The sequence below is a fragment of the Nesoenas mayeri genome (assembly GCF_963082525.1).
Source record: "Nesoenas mayeri genome assembly, chromosome: 6".
Lineage (NCBI taxonomy): Eukaryota > Metazoa > Chordata > Aves > Columbiformes > Columbidae > Nesoenas > Nesoenas mayeri.
In genome coordinates, this window is record NC_137545.1 from 21,884,821 (window position 1) to 21,902,611 (window position 17,791).

The 17,791-nt window shown below is 39.1% G+C and overlaps 1 protein-coding gene across 4 annotated transcripts in view; it reads left to right on the top strand.

Annotated features, from left to right (window-relative positions):
• The window catches only part of SP3 (Sp3 transcription factor), a 34,205-nt gene extending 25,772 nt beyond the window's left edge, over positions 1-8,433 (top strand). For all 4 annotated transcript variants that reach the window (XM_080347261.1, XM_080347262.1, XM_080347263.1 and 1 more), the window contains 2 exons: positions 5,077-5,273; positions 6,680-8,433. In XM_080347261.1, the coding sequence (XP_080203387.1) occupies positions 5,077-5,273; positions 6,680-6,996 (514 nt within the window). In that variant the 3' untranslated portion in view covers positions 6,997-8,433. The remainder of the gene's footprint in view (positions 1-5,076; positions 5,274-6,679) is intronic.
• Positions 8,434-17,791: the final 9,358 nt, after the last annotated feature.

A 17,791-nucleotide genomic window follows, 5' to 3' on the forward strand; every position in this document is an offset into this window, starting at 1 on the left:
ACACCAAATTTTAAAGTTGAAGCCCAAGAGATAATCTTTTTGAGAGACGGTTTTGATTAAGTCTGGAGAAGGGTGTAACCTAACTGAAACTCAGATAGGGGAATCTGAGGAGTTGAGGTAAGAGCTCGGACAGCGTTTAGATAGGTGAGAATCTGAAATCCACTGTAAAGGACACATCAAATATACAAAGTAAGTAGGAAAAGTAGGACAGGAAGTCAGGATGTGAGAGGAATTAAGACTGGAATAGAAACAGGATAATGAAAGAGACAATGGCAGGGAAACAGAAAAAGAGTGCAAGTGCCTACAGTTGCTACAGCAACTTTCCCACCAGAATGTATCATTCTTTCACAGTTTAGCGAAAGGAGTAAGCTGCCTTGGAGGAATATTTTATTTCTCCCTCTGATACGCATTGGTCATGTTCTATAGCTGCTACAGTTACTTGTTTATCTCTAGTGCTGTAATTCTGAGTTTTGATTTGCCTTTCACCTCTGCTGATGACTTGCAATGTTTCAGATGATAGAACATTTGCTTTTATAAATTTCTTCAGATAGAATTTGTAATTCTTAGAATTAAGGCTGCAAAATTTAAAACTTGGAAGTTGGCAAATGCCAAAGTTAACATAGCCTGTGCAGCTTGAATCCCTTGTGCATACGCATTATCATTTGGTTTCTAATTATATTACTAAATACTACCTTTTTTATGATCCCAGCGCCATTCAATGGATGGGATGGATGATGCACAGGGAGTGAATCAGGGCTGTGTAATGATTGGCATCTGTTAGGGAATGAGATATGTGACCACAGCAACAGGATTCTAAAGTTTTGGAGGTGTTTTTCTACCCACCCCACCTTTTCACTGCAGGAGTACTGAGTTCATTCCTGTAAAGAAGTCAGTTGAGCTGAACTGTGAACATCTGAAGTACTCTCAAATATGCTTAGGCTGTATTGAGCTTGATGCCTAAAACTAGTGGGTGTTTGACAGTTTTGGCCTTGATCTCTTGCTACCTAATGTTTGGATGTATGAAATGACTGTACTAGTTCAAGTTCACTACACAGGAGTGTTGCAAGATGATAAATTCATTAATGTTTGTGAATTGCTTAGACAGTGTGAGTGTTGAGTTCCCACGATGAGGGGAAAAAAAAACTCCGGGGAAATGAATAATGCTGTATTTAAGATAGTACTTAAATAATATGTAACTAGTTAGACAACAGAAGCACATTAAATCAGTATGATAAAGCTGAATGGCATTTCACACAATGTGCACTGAATGGTGTAGGAAAAGGTAGTACATGGCTTCACGTATACAGACTTCATAATAATTTCACCTTTTGTGTAGCCTTAGTTTTGGCATTGCTTGTCTTTTCTGTTTTCTGGATGCAAAGGGCAGTTGAGGGGTTCTTTCTGTTTTTTGTCGTTGGCTTTTGTTGGTCTTTTTACTCAGACAGAATTAGACTACATTGCAGTCTTCAAAGGATTTATATTTGTACTAGTCCTGTGAAATAGGAAGCCACTATAATCTTTACCTTACTTGCCAGGGGGGAAGGTAGGAAAGGAAGAGGATGATGTGTTAGATGTGTAAATTAAAACCTTATAGCCTCAAGCTTATATAGTAAATGGATAAGCACATGGAGAGAGACATACCTCAAAGGATGACTCTGATCCCAAACAGACTGTCTTAGCCTGAAGTTAGGTGGAAAGTTCACCCTCCTCTCAATTACATCAGGAATTACATTGAGATGTAGCTACTTCTGTCTGGATCTGTAGAGGAACAGTGCTTCTGAGTACCACTTCAGGCACATACCTCTAAAATACACTTTCTTAAAATAAGTGTATGTTTTACCCTTGAAATACTGAATGTTCCTCCTGGAAGTACTGCTGGACTGAAAGTCCAGTTTCCCAGTGCATGAAGGCATCTCCTGCTAGAATGGTTGCATTCTGCATGGTTACTGAGAAATGTGGTTTCAAATCCTTCTAAAGGTAAAAAGTACTATGAAAATACTTAAATATTCATTGATTTGCAGACTCCAGTCAAGGAGTAGTCTGGAGTCATATCGCTTTACTCAGTGCTGATGGTTATTGACCAGTGCAGAAAGAAAGGCGTCTTAGCGTGACGTGTCAGGGCTGCGTGCCAGACTGTCACAGCTGCAAGGCGTCCGGTTAGACTTTGGCTCATATCCAGTCAGTTTAGAGCACATATGAAGCAAATATGCAGATGCCTGTATGAAGCTGTGTAGAATAAATACGTTTAGGTACTCATTCATAGTAGTCTTGCAGATTTCATTCTGTGCATCCCTTTCTCCTCACTTTGAACTTCAGAGTCTGCTAGAGAATTCTGTCACTAATTAGGTGGGGTAGAATTTACTACACCACCTACACACAGTAAGCTGACCATGAGTTGAACCTTTCTCTCCTTCAGCCTAGACCAAAGGTGCAATTAAACAACTTCAAATGATTGACTTGGGAATCTTAAAATTATTTTAGGGCAATTTTGATGTGATTTCATGTCATTTGTGTCACATTTATGTACTGTATCATGCAAAGTTACAAAATATTTTTACTGATTACTGTAGAGGGAAAGGCTATATTTGGAGAAAGTGTGAGGAAGAAATACCAAATGCAAAAAATATTCTATATACAGAGGTATATTCTCAAATGCAAAAATACATTTTGTTATAAAAAGCAGAGGCTGAGCACTGTAACTTAGAGTCACGTGGAGATGGACAGGCGATTAAAGACACAGGAGAGTGGGATCCTGTGGAGAATTCTTTCAGTCATCAAGAGTGTGTAACAGAGGAGGGCCATGGGTGTTCCTTTGGCAATTGCTGGATGCCTTGAGCCACCGAACAAAAGGACAGGAGGAAGAGCTCTCTAGAACTGAATCGTTAGATGATGGTGAAGGTAGAGCATGAGAACTGTGGAACCGATTGCAGTAACACAAAAGAGGAATACAGAAAAATTCTTTGTGCTCCGGGCAGCTGGGTGTTTGGGGCTAATGCCACTGGAACTGTGAGTTCTGAGTGAGTTCTGTGTGCTGACCCAGCCGTCTGCAGGGGCTGAACAACCGGAAACGAAAGGAGGCAATCTAAAGACGTTTTACTAAATGCCTTTGAGATTGGCTGAATGTTCAAAACTTGTGAATACTGAGCTTTTGTGGAGGTGGCATAGCACAAAGATAAATGCCTGACATAACAGTTAATTTTGCCTTTTAATCTTGGCTTGGAGAGAAGGCCATGGAAGAGCGTGAACCTGACAGTTTAGATGTACCAAAGGTTACCAAAAATGGATGTTTCAGCTGAGGTAGGAGATGTAAAAAAGGCAATGCTTGTCCTGGTCTAAAGAAATGGACTTCTTTTAGTTTGGAAAAGGAAAACTAAGTCAGAAGCGTTCTTGCCGAGACTAAGAATGATCAAAGAGCTTAAGATCTCAGGTCAGATGCCAGAGAATTTTTTGCATGAAATTTGTACACAAGCTGGATCAAACACACAGGTGAACTTTCTGTGGGGCTAAGGATTTGAGGTATGGCAATAAAACCAAGAAAATTAGATAAGCAGTGTCTCTTCTGTTACCAAAGTGATAATTTTTTCTTCTGAGACAAAATGACTCATGAAGCACTTTGAAGATCGCTCTCTAGCGAGACTTCTTAGAAACATTTTCTAGGACTTAATTGGACTTCAGTTGCTCACTTTTGTGGACTGTCTGGAATGTTTTAGGTGTGTATGTGCTTAGGGTGGAATTCCCTTTAGATGCTGTGAGCTTTTAGAGTGAGTTAATTTCTGTGCCTATTTAGAAATGCTTGCTCCAAGTGCTAGCTCATTAAAGTGTGTATGCATTTTACCCTGAACCATCGTTAGATGTAAAACAGAATTATTCTGAATGTAGGGATAAGAATATAGGTCTAATAGTTACTGGGCAAATTCTTCAGCCACTGGACTGTTAAGCAGAAGTTGAGCACCCAATTTAAGGAAAAAAATTGCCCTGGGGAGGCAACTGAAAATTGTCTAGTCAGTCATGGAGGATGGAGTGCCCAAGATTGTGATTTCAGAATCCACTTAAGCTGTTCTAAGTTAACACTGCTGATGAATAAGGTGGCCCGATGCTTGGCTGCATTTTCCAATCTCCTCCCTTGTACCGGCACTTACCATTCATAGAGCTGCATTGTCAGCCAGATCTATTCCCTAGAGTGCCCCTTTCAGCAGCAGCAAACACTTAAATTGGCTAAAATCAATCATGATGCCCTGTGCTGGCCAGGCTGGTCTCTTTCTCTGGGTCTTCAGTGGCTCTTATCTCTCTCTCCTGATTTTATCTAACAAAAAAAAAAAAACCACCAAAACCCACCACCACCAAAAAGTTAGGATTTTGTGCTAGATGCTTCCCCTGAACAAATCACCTATCATTTCAGTGAGGCAACATCTTAAAACAGGCATTAAGATCACAAGTATGGATTATACTATCTGTGAATTATGTGTTCATTTTTATGGATTTTTTTTTTCTGAAATACCAATGAATTAATCTAAATGTTTGCAAGATCAGCTGTTTCACTACCATTCCTTTTAGTAGAAAAATTCAGGTTAATGTGCTTGTCTTTCAACCTCAGACTGCTTCTAAGGTTTCCCCAAGATGCCAAAAGTCCCATCTGTTCCCTTTCCAGTTGCCAAAATCTCCAGTTTCTGTTTTGGCAATTGCAGTCATTTGTGCTTTTCTTTGCCAAAATTGTCTTCGATATGGTAAAAACTGAACCTAGGAGCAGTTTAAAATATGGGCACTTCAGCATCAAAGTAGTACAAACTGCTGTAGTGACTGTATTCCCAATTTCATATACATGCATGCTTGCTACAGATTACCCTTCTGTTGAATTTATAGTTTGCTGCAGAATCAGGATGGCATTTCAGAATTTAGTTCCAGCTTCTTATGGAGTATATTGGACTCTATTTGAAAGGACAGTGGGAAGCTTTTCATGTTTGTTTACAGATCTACTGGGATATGTAACCCCACTTCTATGTATGATCAGTATGAATATTTAGGAGGAAAGTATTCAAATTAATAACTTTTTTTTAATTTTATTTTTTATTTTAACAGAGGCTCCAATTTGGGAAAAAAGAAGCAACACATTTGTCACATACCTGGGTGTGGCAAAGTATATGGGAAAACCTCACATTTGCGAGCTCATCTGCGCTGGCATTCTGGAGAGCGTCCATTTGTTTGTACTTGGATGTTCTGTGGCAAAAGGTTCACACGCAGCGATGAGCTTCAGCGGCACCGAAGAACGCACACAGGTTTTCAGTCTTTGATTCTGGGGCATGTAACTAAAGACATGTCATGGAGAGGGCTTGGATAAATAACTTTTAAGAGGAGAACAGATATTTATATTGGGTTGATTTTAATGTAGTGTGGCTTTTCTAAAATTGGCTAATACTTAGAGCTATGAATATTGGTTTCTTTTGTAGGTCTGAGGAGGAAAAAAAGCTACCGTTTTTGATTCAGAACTGACATTTAAGCTAATATTTAATGTAGTTTAATCAGAATACTTTGATTCAGGTTCAGCAATGCATTCCGTTGGTTTGAACCAGATTAGAACTGTTGTTCCAGCTTAAAGCTTCAATAATTTTCTCTCATTTAAAAAAAAAATAAAAATAGAGGGCTAGAGGTCAAAGAGATTAGACAGGTGAAAAGTACCTGGGAGTCTTGATGGACAACAGAAGATGAGCAAGAACCATCAGCAAAGATGGCCAGGGCTGTATTAGCAGAAGCAGAGACACTAGTCCTAGGGAAGAGATTATCCTCTTCTTCTCAGGACTGGTTAAACTGCATCTAGAATATTGCAGCTAGTTTTCAGACCTGAATATAAGACATTGAGCAACAGGCCTGAGTTCTTCAGTGAAGGGTGACCAAGATGATCAGGAAACTGGAGCATTGAAGTGGGGTGGGGCTGTAGGAACCTGGTAAGGGCGGGGGAGCTTTTAGTACCTGAAAGGCCACCGGTAAGAAGACAAAGACAGACTTCCATGGTGGTGCATTGTTGAGAAGAAGAGAGACAACAAATAAGTTGAAACGAGAGGTTCAGACCAGATATAAATAAAGACTTCTTCATTGTGAGGACAGCCAAGCACTTTGAAGTGGATGCTCAGAGAGTTTCTGCATTCTCCAGCCTTAAAGGTTTTCAAGACCAAACCGGATAAACTCCTGAGCAACCAGGCTGACCTCGTAGCTGACCCTGCTTGGAGAGAGATCAGACTAGAGACCTCTGGAGGTCCCTTCAAACCTGAATTACCCACCCTATGGTCTTGTCTGTCAGTCTTGAGTGTGATTTTGCAGGAGCTCATATAGTCTTTTCTGTCAATCATTTCCAGGTTTTGTTCTCCTCTTTAAAGTTATTTCTTGGTAATAATTGCAGTGACACTTAGCAGTCTCAGGATACGAGATGGCAATATTCTTTAAGTTTCCTGAAAGATCTCCCCAAACTCAGTGAGACACAGGAATATAAATCAATTCTTTTAAAGGATTTGTATGGATGTCTACAAGTTTAACACACAAGTTAATTCCATTGGATCGCTTTTTTCTTCAGTATAGATGTTGTTAGAATCTGACTCTTAAATCCAAGAAGTTATCCCAGATCGTAGCGTACATGTGATATTTTTAATGTTTTTGAAAACATGTTTTGTTTTCTTGTCTTCTGTGACAGGTGAGAAGAAATTTGTCTGTCCGGAATGTTCAAAACGCTTTATGAGAAGTGACCACCTTGCCAAACACATTAAAACACATCAGAATAAAAAAGGTATTCACTCTAGCAGTACAGTGCTGGCATCAGTGGAAGCAACACCTGATGATACTCTGATTACTGCAGGAGGAACAACACTTATCCTTGCAAATATTCAACAAGGTTCTGTTTCAGGAATAGGAACTGTTAATACATCTGGCACCAGCAATCAGGATATTCTTACCAACACTGAAATACCTTTACAGCTTGTCACAGTTTCAGGAAACGAGACAATGGAGTAAATATTACACAAGATACCTATTAATTGTGGTTATTTTTATACAGTAGTGAGAAGAATATTGTTCCTAAGTTCTTAGATATCTTTTTATTGATGTGCAAAAATTTTTGGATTGACAGTAACTTGGTTATACATGACACTGAAATGCCTTACTTTGTATGATATTCCATAGTATATTAAAATGGTAAAATTGCATGGGTTTTGTAGGTACTTTTGGAATCTAGAAGAGATGAAATTTTACCAAGTTATATTAAAAAAAAAATTTAACGATGGAAATGGTAGTCTAACCAAATGCATCAATCCTGTGTGGTTTAGTGTAAAAAATGAGAACATGTTGGTATTTATCTATTGTAAGATAAAAGAAGTTGATGGGTGAAAAGAAATCATGTTATGATAAAAGAAATTTTGTAATTTTCTTGATGACTGGAATTTTTATTATGCATAACTGACAAATCAAGTTTCCAAGCAAATGTTACATAGTGTAGGCTTTACTTAGCTCATCAACTTGTCATTTTGAAGCTAATTATTTTAATTAGGTTAACTATGTACAATATTTTAAGCATTACTCTTGTAAGATTTTGAAAACTACATTTTAACATGGAACTCTAGGGATAGTCACCTTTTAAATCCTATTGAAAAGCCATGTTTAAGATTTAATTTGCCAAAATAATGTCTTGTTAATATTCTTTCAATAACCAAGGTGGGCAATATAACCAATGTTTTAAAAGCTTAAAATGCTAAAAAAAAATATGTATAGGTTGAGGCATTTGGGTGGTAAGGCAAATGTTATAGTGAAGTATATATCCCTTCTTTTGAACATTGGAGGACCAAAAATAAGGTGTATTGCATCTCAGCAGTGACTTCTATCAAATCTTTTTCCAAAAAAACATCTGTCTGCCAGGGCCTTAAAAGCCATCATGTAAATTACCAGTAAAATATAACATATGCAAATACAACAGAAAAATCACTTCCATATTGACAGTACTCCCAAACATATGGATATAGTCATAGTGAACTAGGGGGTTTATGAGGTTTTTATTTGTTTGTTGTTTAGTTTTTGGTTAGTCAATCTGCATTTAAATACCAGCCATCTTTCCTTTTTTGCTTCTTCCCTTAAAAATTTTATGTATCCAGTACATTTAACTATTAAACATATATGTTTTTTATTATGCTGAATTTTCTTTTTATTTTTTAATTACTGTTTATATTTTCAATTATAGAAAAAATGTACAAAATGAAGTTATATAGCCAGTCTGTAAGTGCTATACCATTTTCAAAAAATGTACAATAATTACTGCAGTTCACCTATTTACAAACATTTGGAAATCTGTTCATTTGTTTTTCTTAAAACCACCTCAAATTTAAAGGCTACCTTATTGTACGTTTAAAGTGTATTATAACAGTGTGGTAGTTAATAAAACACTATTTTTTTTTCTTTTGACTTGAGTTTACTGTACTTTTTGTTAACTAATAAGGTGTAATTCCATAATATATCTCGGTAGCCTGAGATATTTGTTTTTGTTGTTTATTATTCTGCACTAGATGATGGGAAGTAGAAATGGTGTTTCCTTTCCTTACGGGCAAGGAGATGGTAACACAGCACCTGCTTGCTCTCAAACCCCAGTCTGCATGTGATGTGCACAGCTGTGCAGGTACTATATACTGTGTTGGTGTAGTGGTAACTCTTTTGACCTTATGCTGAGCAGGACACATAGGAAACACATCATATAGTTTATGAAAATAAAGTTGCATTTAAGTCCCCTGGTATTTGTAATACACAATACACACAGTCTTGATGGGGAAGTGTGGCTAGAAAAGATAATGTCATTTTGCCTAAGGCATAGGAAGAAATAATAAGTACAAGAGGGAAAAAGCTGTGAGTTTAGAAAATATGGCTGGAATAGTGAGGTGATGGTTTTAAACGGACTAAGCCTGACCAGTGAGAATAAAGAGTGTGATGGTTGTACATGATGCCATAATGAAAGTGAAAAGCTTTTGTTTGTGAAATATAAAGTCTTGAGAGTATCAAGCATCTAGAAGACAGACCAGGATAATTTAGGATAAATCAGGTGGAGCTCAGCCTAGAAAAGAGAGAGCTGGAGAAAGTCATGAACAGAACATCTTCTGCATTTGAAGTTTAATGCAAAAAAAAATTAATGCAAATCTGAGATTCAGAGCAAGAGAAATTGACAGGTATAGAGAAAAGGGAGTTAATTTGCCAACATTTGCCAACATTAATATTCTATTTAATAAAATAAGAGTGAAATTGGTTGGGAAGACACAAGAGCAGCAGCTTGAGAGAGGAGGCAGTTCTGCTTGGACTTGCACCATTCCATGGATGCTGTCAATATTTTAACATACTCTGCATCCACTTCCCTTAGGTGAGTGGCCGTGGTTTACAAAAGCTGTTTTAGTTCACAGAGCATGTTAGTGTAAATTACTTTAATGTGTAATAGTTGAGTTTCTAATTTCTCCAGCCATTCGTAGCTATATTAGTGCATTATTTTAAGAGGGAGGGGAGAGGGTTGCCTTCTTAATGAAACTGCTTTTCAATACAGAAGTTTTATGGCATGACAATTTCCCTGATGTGCATCTGTGGATGAAGATGTTCTGGTGCCAAGGGTTTTGATGTCTCATTGCTGAAGTTGAGATTGGTTTATTTCTCAGAACTTTAATGCTTAGTACATCAAGTGGTTAGTTTAATTAATGTTAAGGTGGCATTCTTCAAAATGATATTTTATTGTTAAGAAGCTTCAGAAGGTAAGTTTTGGAAGAAAGTAACTGGAAATGTGTGAGAAAAAGTCTGATGGGAAGCCTGCAGTCTAAGGGCTGTCTGCCCAGTGGCTCACAGCCAGTGTGTTAGTGTTGTTTGAGAATGCTGCTGTATGTGTTCACATGTTACATGGCAGTGATTTTTGAAAGATCTCTGCTCACCTCCAGGGCAAAGGTTCATGAGCCTGAGAGTATAAGATCTTTGATGTGTCAAGAATTGTTGCTACCTCATGGATTTCTTTCATGGTCACTGTAACAACTCATACCAAGACAAAATTAGGCACTCTGTGGAATGCTTTCTGAGTTTAACTGCAGATCAGTTCTTCATGGATCCCTGTTGATGGTTGTTTGATGTGCTTTTTGCCCTTTTTTTTTTTTTTTTTTTTTTGTACAATCTGTAGCATTTTACACATTTATTTTCACGTCAGGCTTCCTCATTTGTGTATTTTCTTGGTACAGTAGCCTTTAGATCCTTGGATGGTTTGTATCTCTTGCAGTCTGATGTAATCACTAATTAAGAAGATCTTAAAATGGGTTCTGCAAGAGAGGATGAGCTTGAGAGCAGCCTAATTTCAACCGTCAGGGTACTTATTTTCAAGAAGTACAAGGCCTGTACATAGACTTGTTATAATCCAAGTATTCTTGGGCTTAATCCTGAGTGAACTGATGGTTTGATCCTTGCATATTACAAACTACTACAGGTTCTTGCAGAGAACAAGAGGTTTTAATCATTGCTGCTTCCCAGGCCAAGGGACAATATGACTAAGGAGAATGATACAATCAGTGGAACACTTGTGACAAGCAGGATTTCTGGTTCAAAGATTCAGATTTCACTCTGGGAAGGGACTCCACAGAGCTCTTCTTTCATCTTGTCTGAACATGAAATATCAGGCTTTGGTTTGAGGCATTTTGAGATGTTGTAATCTGTAAGGTAAGCCTTCCCAATGGCTTCAGGAAAGCTCCGATATGTTCTCTAACAAGTTGTTCTGGGTGTCGAGGAGTGATGGAATGGAGCTATTATAATAGTCACCTGACAAATGGTTCTTAGTTCCTTTAAGTAAAGCACAAATGAGCAGGTGGCTTTTTTCCTCTGGCTTTTTACCACCACCGGAACTGCAGAGCACGCACTGTAGAACAGCGTAGAAGCAGCTGATGTAGCTGACTCAGATCTTATCTGGCAGATGATATTTTCTATAAAAAGGCTACCTCCATTTGATGCTCCAGAATTGTCATTTGTTACTACTTCAGTGTATTCTGGAACATCTTTCCCATAATCGGTGTCTGTAGGATGTCTACTGGAATCTTAAGTCAGATGCGTAGGTGCATTATGCAGTCTCAAATATTGCTCCAAATGGGTGCAGTAAATTGTCACAAGGACCTGTGACTGTGCCTCTTCCTGGCAGTGAAACAGGGGTCTGAGGGAGCCTTCCACCCCTCTTGTCCAGATACATCGCTCCTTCCCAATTCCCCACAGTTCCAACAGGCCATAGGCAAAAAGTAAAGAGTAAAAAGCTTTTGTGATTTTGGTGTTTTGCAGCAGTCCCAAGATTCACGTTGCCCTTTTGGTTAGAATTGTGCTGCATGACTTTTTTGCACAGTGTCTCAGCCTTTGTGCTTGGAAAATAACTCTTTATAAAATGGGTAAATAGTTTAATTCTTAGGTAAACAATACAGGATGTACTGTGTTATATATAAGGTTTACATACATTTTTTCTGTATATGTGTGTGTGGAGGTAATATGTTATTTGAAGATTCTTCATTTTCACCCAGAAGACAGAAATGTTCCTGCCAGTGAAAATGTGTCCTGTCACTCTCCACTGTCTCTGTCATACCTAACTACAAGCTATGCGTAGTAAATTCCATAGCTTTGTGGTCACTGGCACCTAAAATTTCCCATACAAAGAACGTTTAAACTTTGCATGTGTTAAAATTAATGAAAGCATGTGAAGTAATAATATGTGGCTCTTCCCTGACCAGTCTGCAGAGAAAGACCTGTGCTACCCTTGGTGTTTCTGCTAGACAGGAATTGCACCCATTTTCCACAGCAGTGGCGTACTGGTGGTTTGCATCAGGTTCTTCTGGGCTCTAGTTTCTGAAAGATCATATCAAAGAAACATTGGATACAAGGGGTTCTACGTGTTTGCTTCTTTAACCTTGAAAGTAAGGAAAGCCAATTCTGACTCAAAACAGAGAGTCTGTAACCCTGGAGCTCACTTTTGCATCTTGACACTGAGTCCCTGTCTGTACAACTTGGTAGATATTCTCAAGACCTGTCACTGCTGGGTTTGCAGAAGAATGCTCTGAAACTTGTCTGCAAGGAAATAACCTTCCCTTCGCTGCTTTGCTTTCTTTTTAGTCGAAAAGCCCAATTGCACATATTTTGAACTCAACATGAGAGGGACACCACCAGGAAAATGTTCCAAAGCAAGAATGTGAACTATTTATTGTGCACAGCTTTCCTCTTCCCTCTGAAAGGTCCAATCTTGGGCATGCTAGTGGCATGCCTACAGATAGAATGAGATTTAATTCTTTCTATATCTTAAAACATATTTGCATTTTTCACAGAACTGCTTGAAGAACAATACCTGTTGCATAGATGATATGCTGCTAGATCACCATAGCAAGTAATTTTCAAGCACCATTGATCAGCTGATAAGTGATATAATATAATCCAACATACCTCTCTTCAGAAAGGTCTTTCAAGTAAGGACCTCCTGGCCCCTGGCAAGAAAAGAACTATCAGACGTGATTGAGCTGGGTTCCAAGCATGGACAAAATATCACTGAAATCTTATGTTATCCAAAGGAGTCCCTGACTTTCACATATGCTGAGCCATGTGCTCACCCACATTCTTAAATTCTTCCTCCTGTTTCTATAGAACTTAGTCTCCTATGAAGCTACCCACAGAATTCTATTCACAATTTATGCACAAACCCCACAAATAGCTAATTCATCAAAGATGCTTCCTAACTGGATTTTTTTTTCCTCCATCAGGTTGCATTTTTTTTGACAGACAGACACTTAGTAGAATAACAGTCTGCAAGCAACCATTGCTGCTGCGTTAAGAAATGACACCATAGTAGAGGTTTGAAGGGAAAATCACAGGAATTTTGTGTATGTGTTCACTCCGTGGTGGAGGTATCATCATGATGTTGCTGATAGGACTGATCTACTTCTACTGGTTAAATTGCTTCCTGGTTTCTGTCCCCTCTGTCTAGGCCACTGCATAAGTCATTGTCAGTACGTAGGGACTGTAGCTGAATCCATTCTTTTCCCTGGTACCAGAGTCTTGTTCTAGTACCACAGATGTTAATGCTGGAAAATCTAGTGGTGAAAATGATGGCTTCTGAAAGAGAAGAATCCATGTCTTGTCTTGTTAGCTTGGCCGTGACCTGCTCTGGGACCTTCCACCTCTCTGAGGTCTTGCTATTTCAGGCCACACTCTTTGCCTGCTTAACACAGCAGCAATGGCAGAGTGTATGGGCTGGTAGGAAGACTCGTGCACATGAGAACGAAGTGAGGATGGTGGGAAAGAGGTAGGAACAGGTGGGTTGGACAAAGTGACTTGAAGCAGGGCTGCAGAAGGCTGTGGAGACACACAGCAGTAGGAGTTGATACAATTTATGGGTCCTAGTCCCTGGTCCCCCAGTTGAAACCCACTGGGGTCCAGGTTCCAGACAAGTGTGAAGGCAGCCATTCAGAGGGGCTGTAGGTGGACCAGATGGGATGGGATAAAGTGAGGAAAGAGGGCTAGAAGGCAAAATTTGAGTGCTGCATAAAGCTTTCCCGCATTCATGATGCTTCCATAGCAGTCCTTACTGCATTTTGGTTCTTTACTGCTTTGTGTGCCTATTTTTCCTGTCATAATTCTCCTGCCGAGTCACCAGATACTATAAGCCCAGCAAGAGAGCACATGCAAGACTGAGGTTTGCTGTAGATGTGCATTATTGCTTGAGGATTAATAAAGCTCGTATCTGGCAGTATGCACTACTGAGGGTGATTTACAATGGAGAAAAATAGACATGCATTAAAGATTGGACTGTGGAGTGCTTGCTAATGCGCTGTCTTGGCTGAATCCTGTCCTTTCATTTTAAATATAGGGATAGCAGGATTTAGGAACTGGATTGGAAACCAAGTACAAGAGAGGGGCTTGGTCTTGTGGCAAAATGAAGCTTGTTTGCCTCTGTGGCTCTTTTGCATGTTGGCTGTATTTATTTTCTGATAAAAAGGTTATTTCCCAGTTCCCAGACACACACATTTGTTTGCCTGCTGTGGTTAGAGCTGTTCTCCGCGGCTCTCCTGCCGTACAAGATGGCTGACACCAGAGCAGGCCCAGGTCCCGCTCGCACTGGGCAGCGAATCCACACGTGTCCACAGCCCCGGCTCCCCAGCCGTGACTCCACTACCTCTGCCTGCACGGGCACACACACAGAGCACGATCTGAGTGATGATATTTGTTTTGGAGGCCTGTCCAAAGGGCTGGCTCGGGTCCCACTGTCAGCGGGGGATGCGCGGCCTGGCAGCACGGCAGCCCCAACTCGCCCCTCCTTCACTGGTGTGAGGCGGCATGAGCGCCATGGGGGCTGGGGAGGGAAAGGGTGAGGGTGACGTGGGCCAAGGTGAGACCATGTGGCATTTGGCTTCATTTTTAAGTGATGTTTGGTCAGTGTTGGGCTTTGTTTTTTAAGTGATGGTCAGTGCGTTGTTGTGCCACTGGGAAGTGAGTAGGGTCATTCTGGCTATGAGGGGTGTCATACACAGCCCAGTGCCTTGTGTTCCGCTCTTTAATCCATAATTCCATCTGGGGTTATCTGTGCCAAAACTGCTGACTGAGATAATGGGATTTAGTTGTAATTTTTCCATATATTTTGCACAGATTTTTACTAAATGTAATGTGTCCTAAATACATAATTATTTAACAGCCTGAGATACTTTCAAAGGAGCTATTCAATTCTTTTTTTGTAAACGACACACCTTTTAAAATTATATCACTACCCAATGTCATTTGGGGACTTCTCTTACATTTATTTAAAAAAAAAAAAGGTCCCCCTATCAGTATTTACCTGAAGAATTAAAACAGCACCATTTTGAGTTGTGCTAATTAGCTTTCTTCTCTGTCCAATTATGTGTTTGCTCATCCAAGATTAGGAGCAGGAGGTATTTTCTGGCTTCCCTGGAAGTTTTAACAGTCCTCAGAGGAAGGAAAAGCTATGAGAAATATTTCAAAGGTGGAAAGATGAGAGGATCTGGCATATTTCACAGCTTTCCCTCTCGGTATGTGTACAATACCAGACACTGGTGAATGGGACTGCAAAGCAACCAGGGGTGTGCTCTGACTGTCACCTCCCCGTGTTCGTCCTCTCACCGCCTTTGCTTTCAGCCTCCCTTAACACTGGCCTCTTCCACAGCTCTCCAAATTTCTTAGAAGCCCCTTTGCTCCTCCTGCCTCTTTGAGGAAGAGCAACAGATGTTTCCTGTCTGTTATTTGTGGGAGGCAGAAAGCTTTGGTGTAGAAATGATCAAAACTTTGTTCTGTCCTGCTTAGGAGAGAGACTGTGTGAAAAAAACAAACTGAGGGCCCTGCTCTTGATTGTTGAACAAGTAAAAAGGGGGCAAAGAGTTAACTGTGGCCTGATGTCACTGTGAGGGACCTGTACATCTGTGAATGTTAACTAAGATGAAAGAGCTATTTGTGAATGTCTCTTGTCCAGTTATCGCATAGGTTTCAAAACCCATGCAAGCTTGTATTATCCCATCTATATAACTTCATACAATGGAACTTATACAATTAGGAAAAAAACCCCTCAGTCTCATCTCTACAAAAATAAAATTAAATATACAAATCCTTAATTAATGCATTGCTTACAAACAAGTTCTATGCTTTTGTTTTTGTAAGGCTCATGTCTACTTTTGTGACAAAAGTGAGGGATTGCCACAGTAAACCTCAGTTCAGCAATACACTACAAAAAATGAGTCAAGTGAAACACCTTATTTTGAGTAAGGGCTATAAATTTTATCCCAATGTTCATGGGTTTTTTTCATACTTTAGAAACAGGCTAGTTTTGAAAATCAGCACCAGATACTGTAATAAGATTGCAGGTTTCAGGACCAGAGCATGTAAACAGCTGTAAGAATTAGTAAAGCTACGTAAGTTAACCCCTCCACCCCACATTTGAGATGTCAAATGTAATAATTTTGTAACCTGAATGTTTAAAGACTGATGTGTGCATGCAAAATGTGGTTTGCTTTTCAAGTGCACTGTTCAGTACATATAGGTGATCCCTGCAATTTAAAATGACGTTTCTCTTTGAGTATATTTTAATCTGAGCTTAATCTAAGGAACCCTTGAAGCAGCAATAGCTGGAAAAGACCACAGAGACCAAAAGTTTTATACTCTCTTCTTGTTTAGTTTCTATACTTGGCAGCACAGTTTGTGATCTGTCAATTTAGTGTGTGCAGAAGATTTGTGAATTACAGACAAGCGAGATGTGGTCCTGCAAGCCCAAGACTTCAAAACCAGGCTGAGATACAGGTACAGTATTTGATGTGTATATGCAGGGCTTCACTGTTTTATAAAAGAGATCTTGTATCCTTCCATATACATACTTTGTATACATAAACTTATTAAGGCAAATAAATATTATTGCTTGTTATCTTAGATTCCTGTTTTTTGGAACATGAAAATTTTGCAAGTTATGAGGAAGGCAAAGGTAGCAAAAGGGTCCAAGGCTAGTTACAAACAACATCTGAGCTAAGAGAACATGCTTTCCTGCTTCTCTTCAACCAGGTAAGCATAAATACTTCATGAAACTGTTTAACTGTTTTACTTCTATGCTCTTCTCTCTCATTCGTTTCATTTCAAGAAAGACTACAGAAAGCATTCTAATGGCAGTCTTAAAACATCTTTCCAGTTATTTGGCTTTATCTCACAGATTGCAATGGAATCTTGTCCCTCTTGATGTTCAGTGGATGCAGAATTTCATTCAAGGTGTTAATTTGAGACATCTGCTTTAATGGGAAGCATCCGCCACATTTGGGCCAGAAGCAGAGTGCTTCTGTCAGCCATCTCTGTCTCCACATTTTATTTCTCTCTCCCCTCCCTATTATTTCACTCCCATTCTTATCTTTCTGTAGTCTTTCCTATGTACTCCCTCTCTGTTATAGAAAGTACAAAATATACATTTTTAGTGAAGACAAATAGCAAAAATCTTCCAACTAAACCTTTTTTTTTAGGTCATATCAGAATATACTTCGAAAAGGGGGAGCTACCTGAGAAGTAGTGTTTCTTCTGAGCATACTGTTGGGGGGGAATGTTTATAAATATAATGAGAAAAAAAAAAATGTAGCAGCTTTGTCTCTGGCAGGGAAAATGAGGAAAAGAAGCTGATAGAAACAAATTACTAGATGAAATAAAAAAATATTTGGCAAAGAAGCAGAGGAACACAGATTCTGAAAGAACCCTCAAGCAGCTCACTATCCTTAGAGGCCAATTAAACCTGAATCAGTCAGGAAAGACAGAAAGAGCCCTTCTCAGGCTTAATAAAAATTTATATCAGGCAAAATAAAGCTCTGAGATTATTGGCATATAAGGTGTAGAATGCTAAGAGAAACAAGCTAGTTTGGCTACTAATGATACCAAGCTGGTATTTACATTTAAAACAAAATATGTTTGTAAGGCTTTTGAAGGTTTTCTGTGTCCGTCTGTATATTAACAAAAATAAGCTCCAGCTGACAGAATAATGTATGTAATGAAGCGAATATGCCTCCAGGTTCCAGCTGGCCAAATCACCATTTGAAGCCATCTGAATAAGAAAAAAATAAGAAAATATCTTCAGAAAAATGCCAGCTATTCCAGAGGTCAGGTCTTTTAAATACTTCTAAACACCTTCCTTAGCAACTTGTAATAGCAGTAACTATGCTTTTAAAAACTTGTCAGATTTTGCTTTTGCAAGTTGATACATTGCTTTGCAAGAGCTTGCTAAAGCATCTCTATTAAGCTTCATTGTCGTACAATATATTAGAAGGAG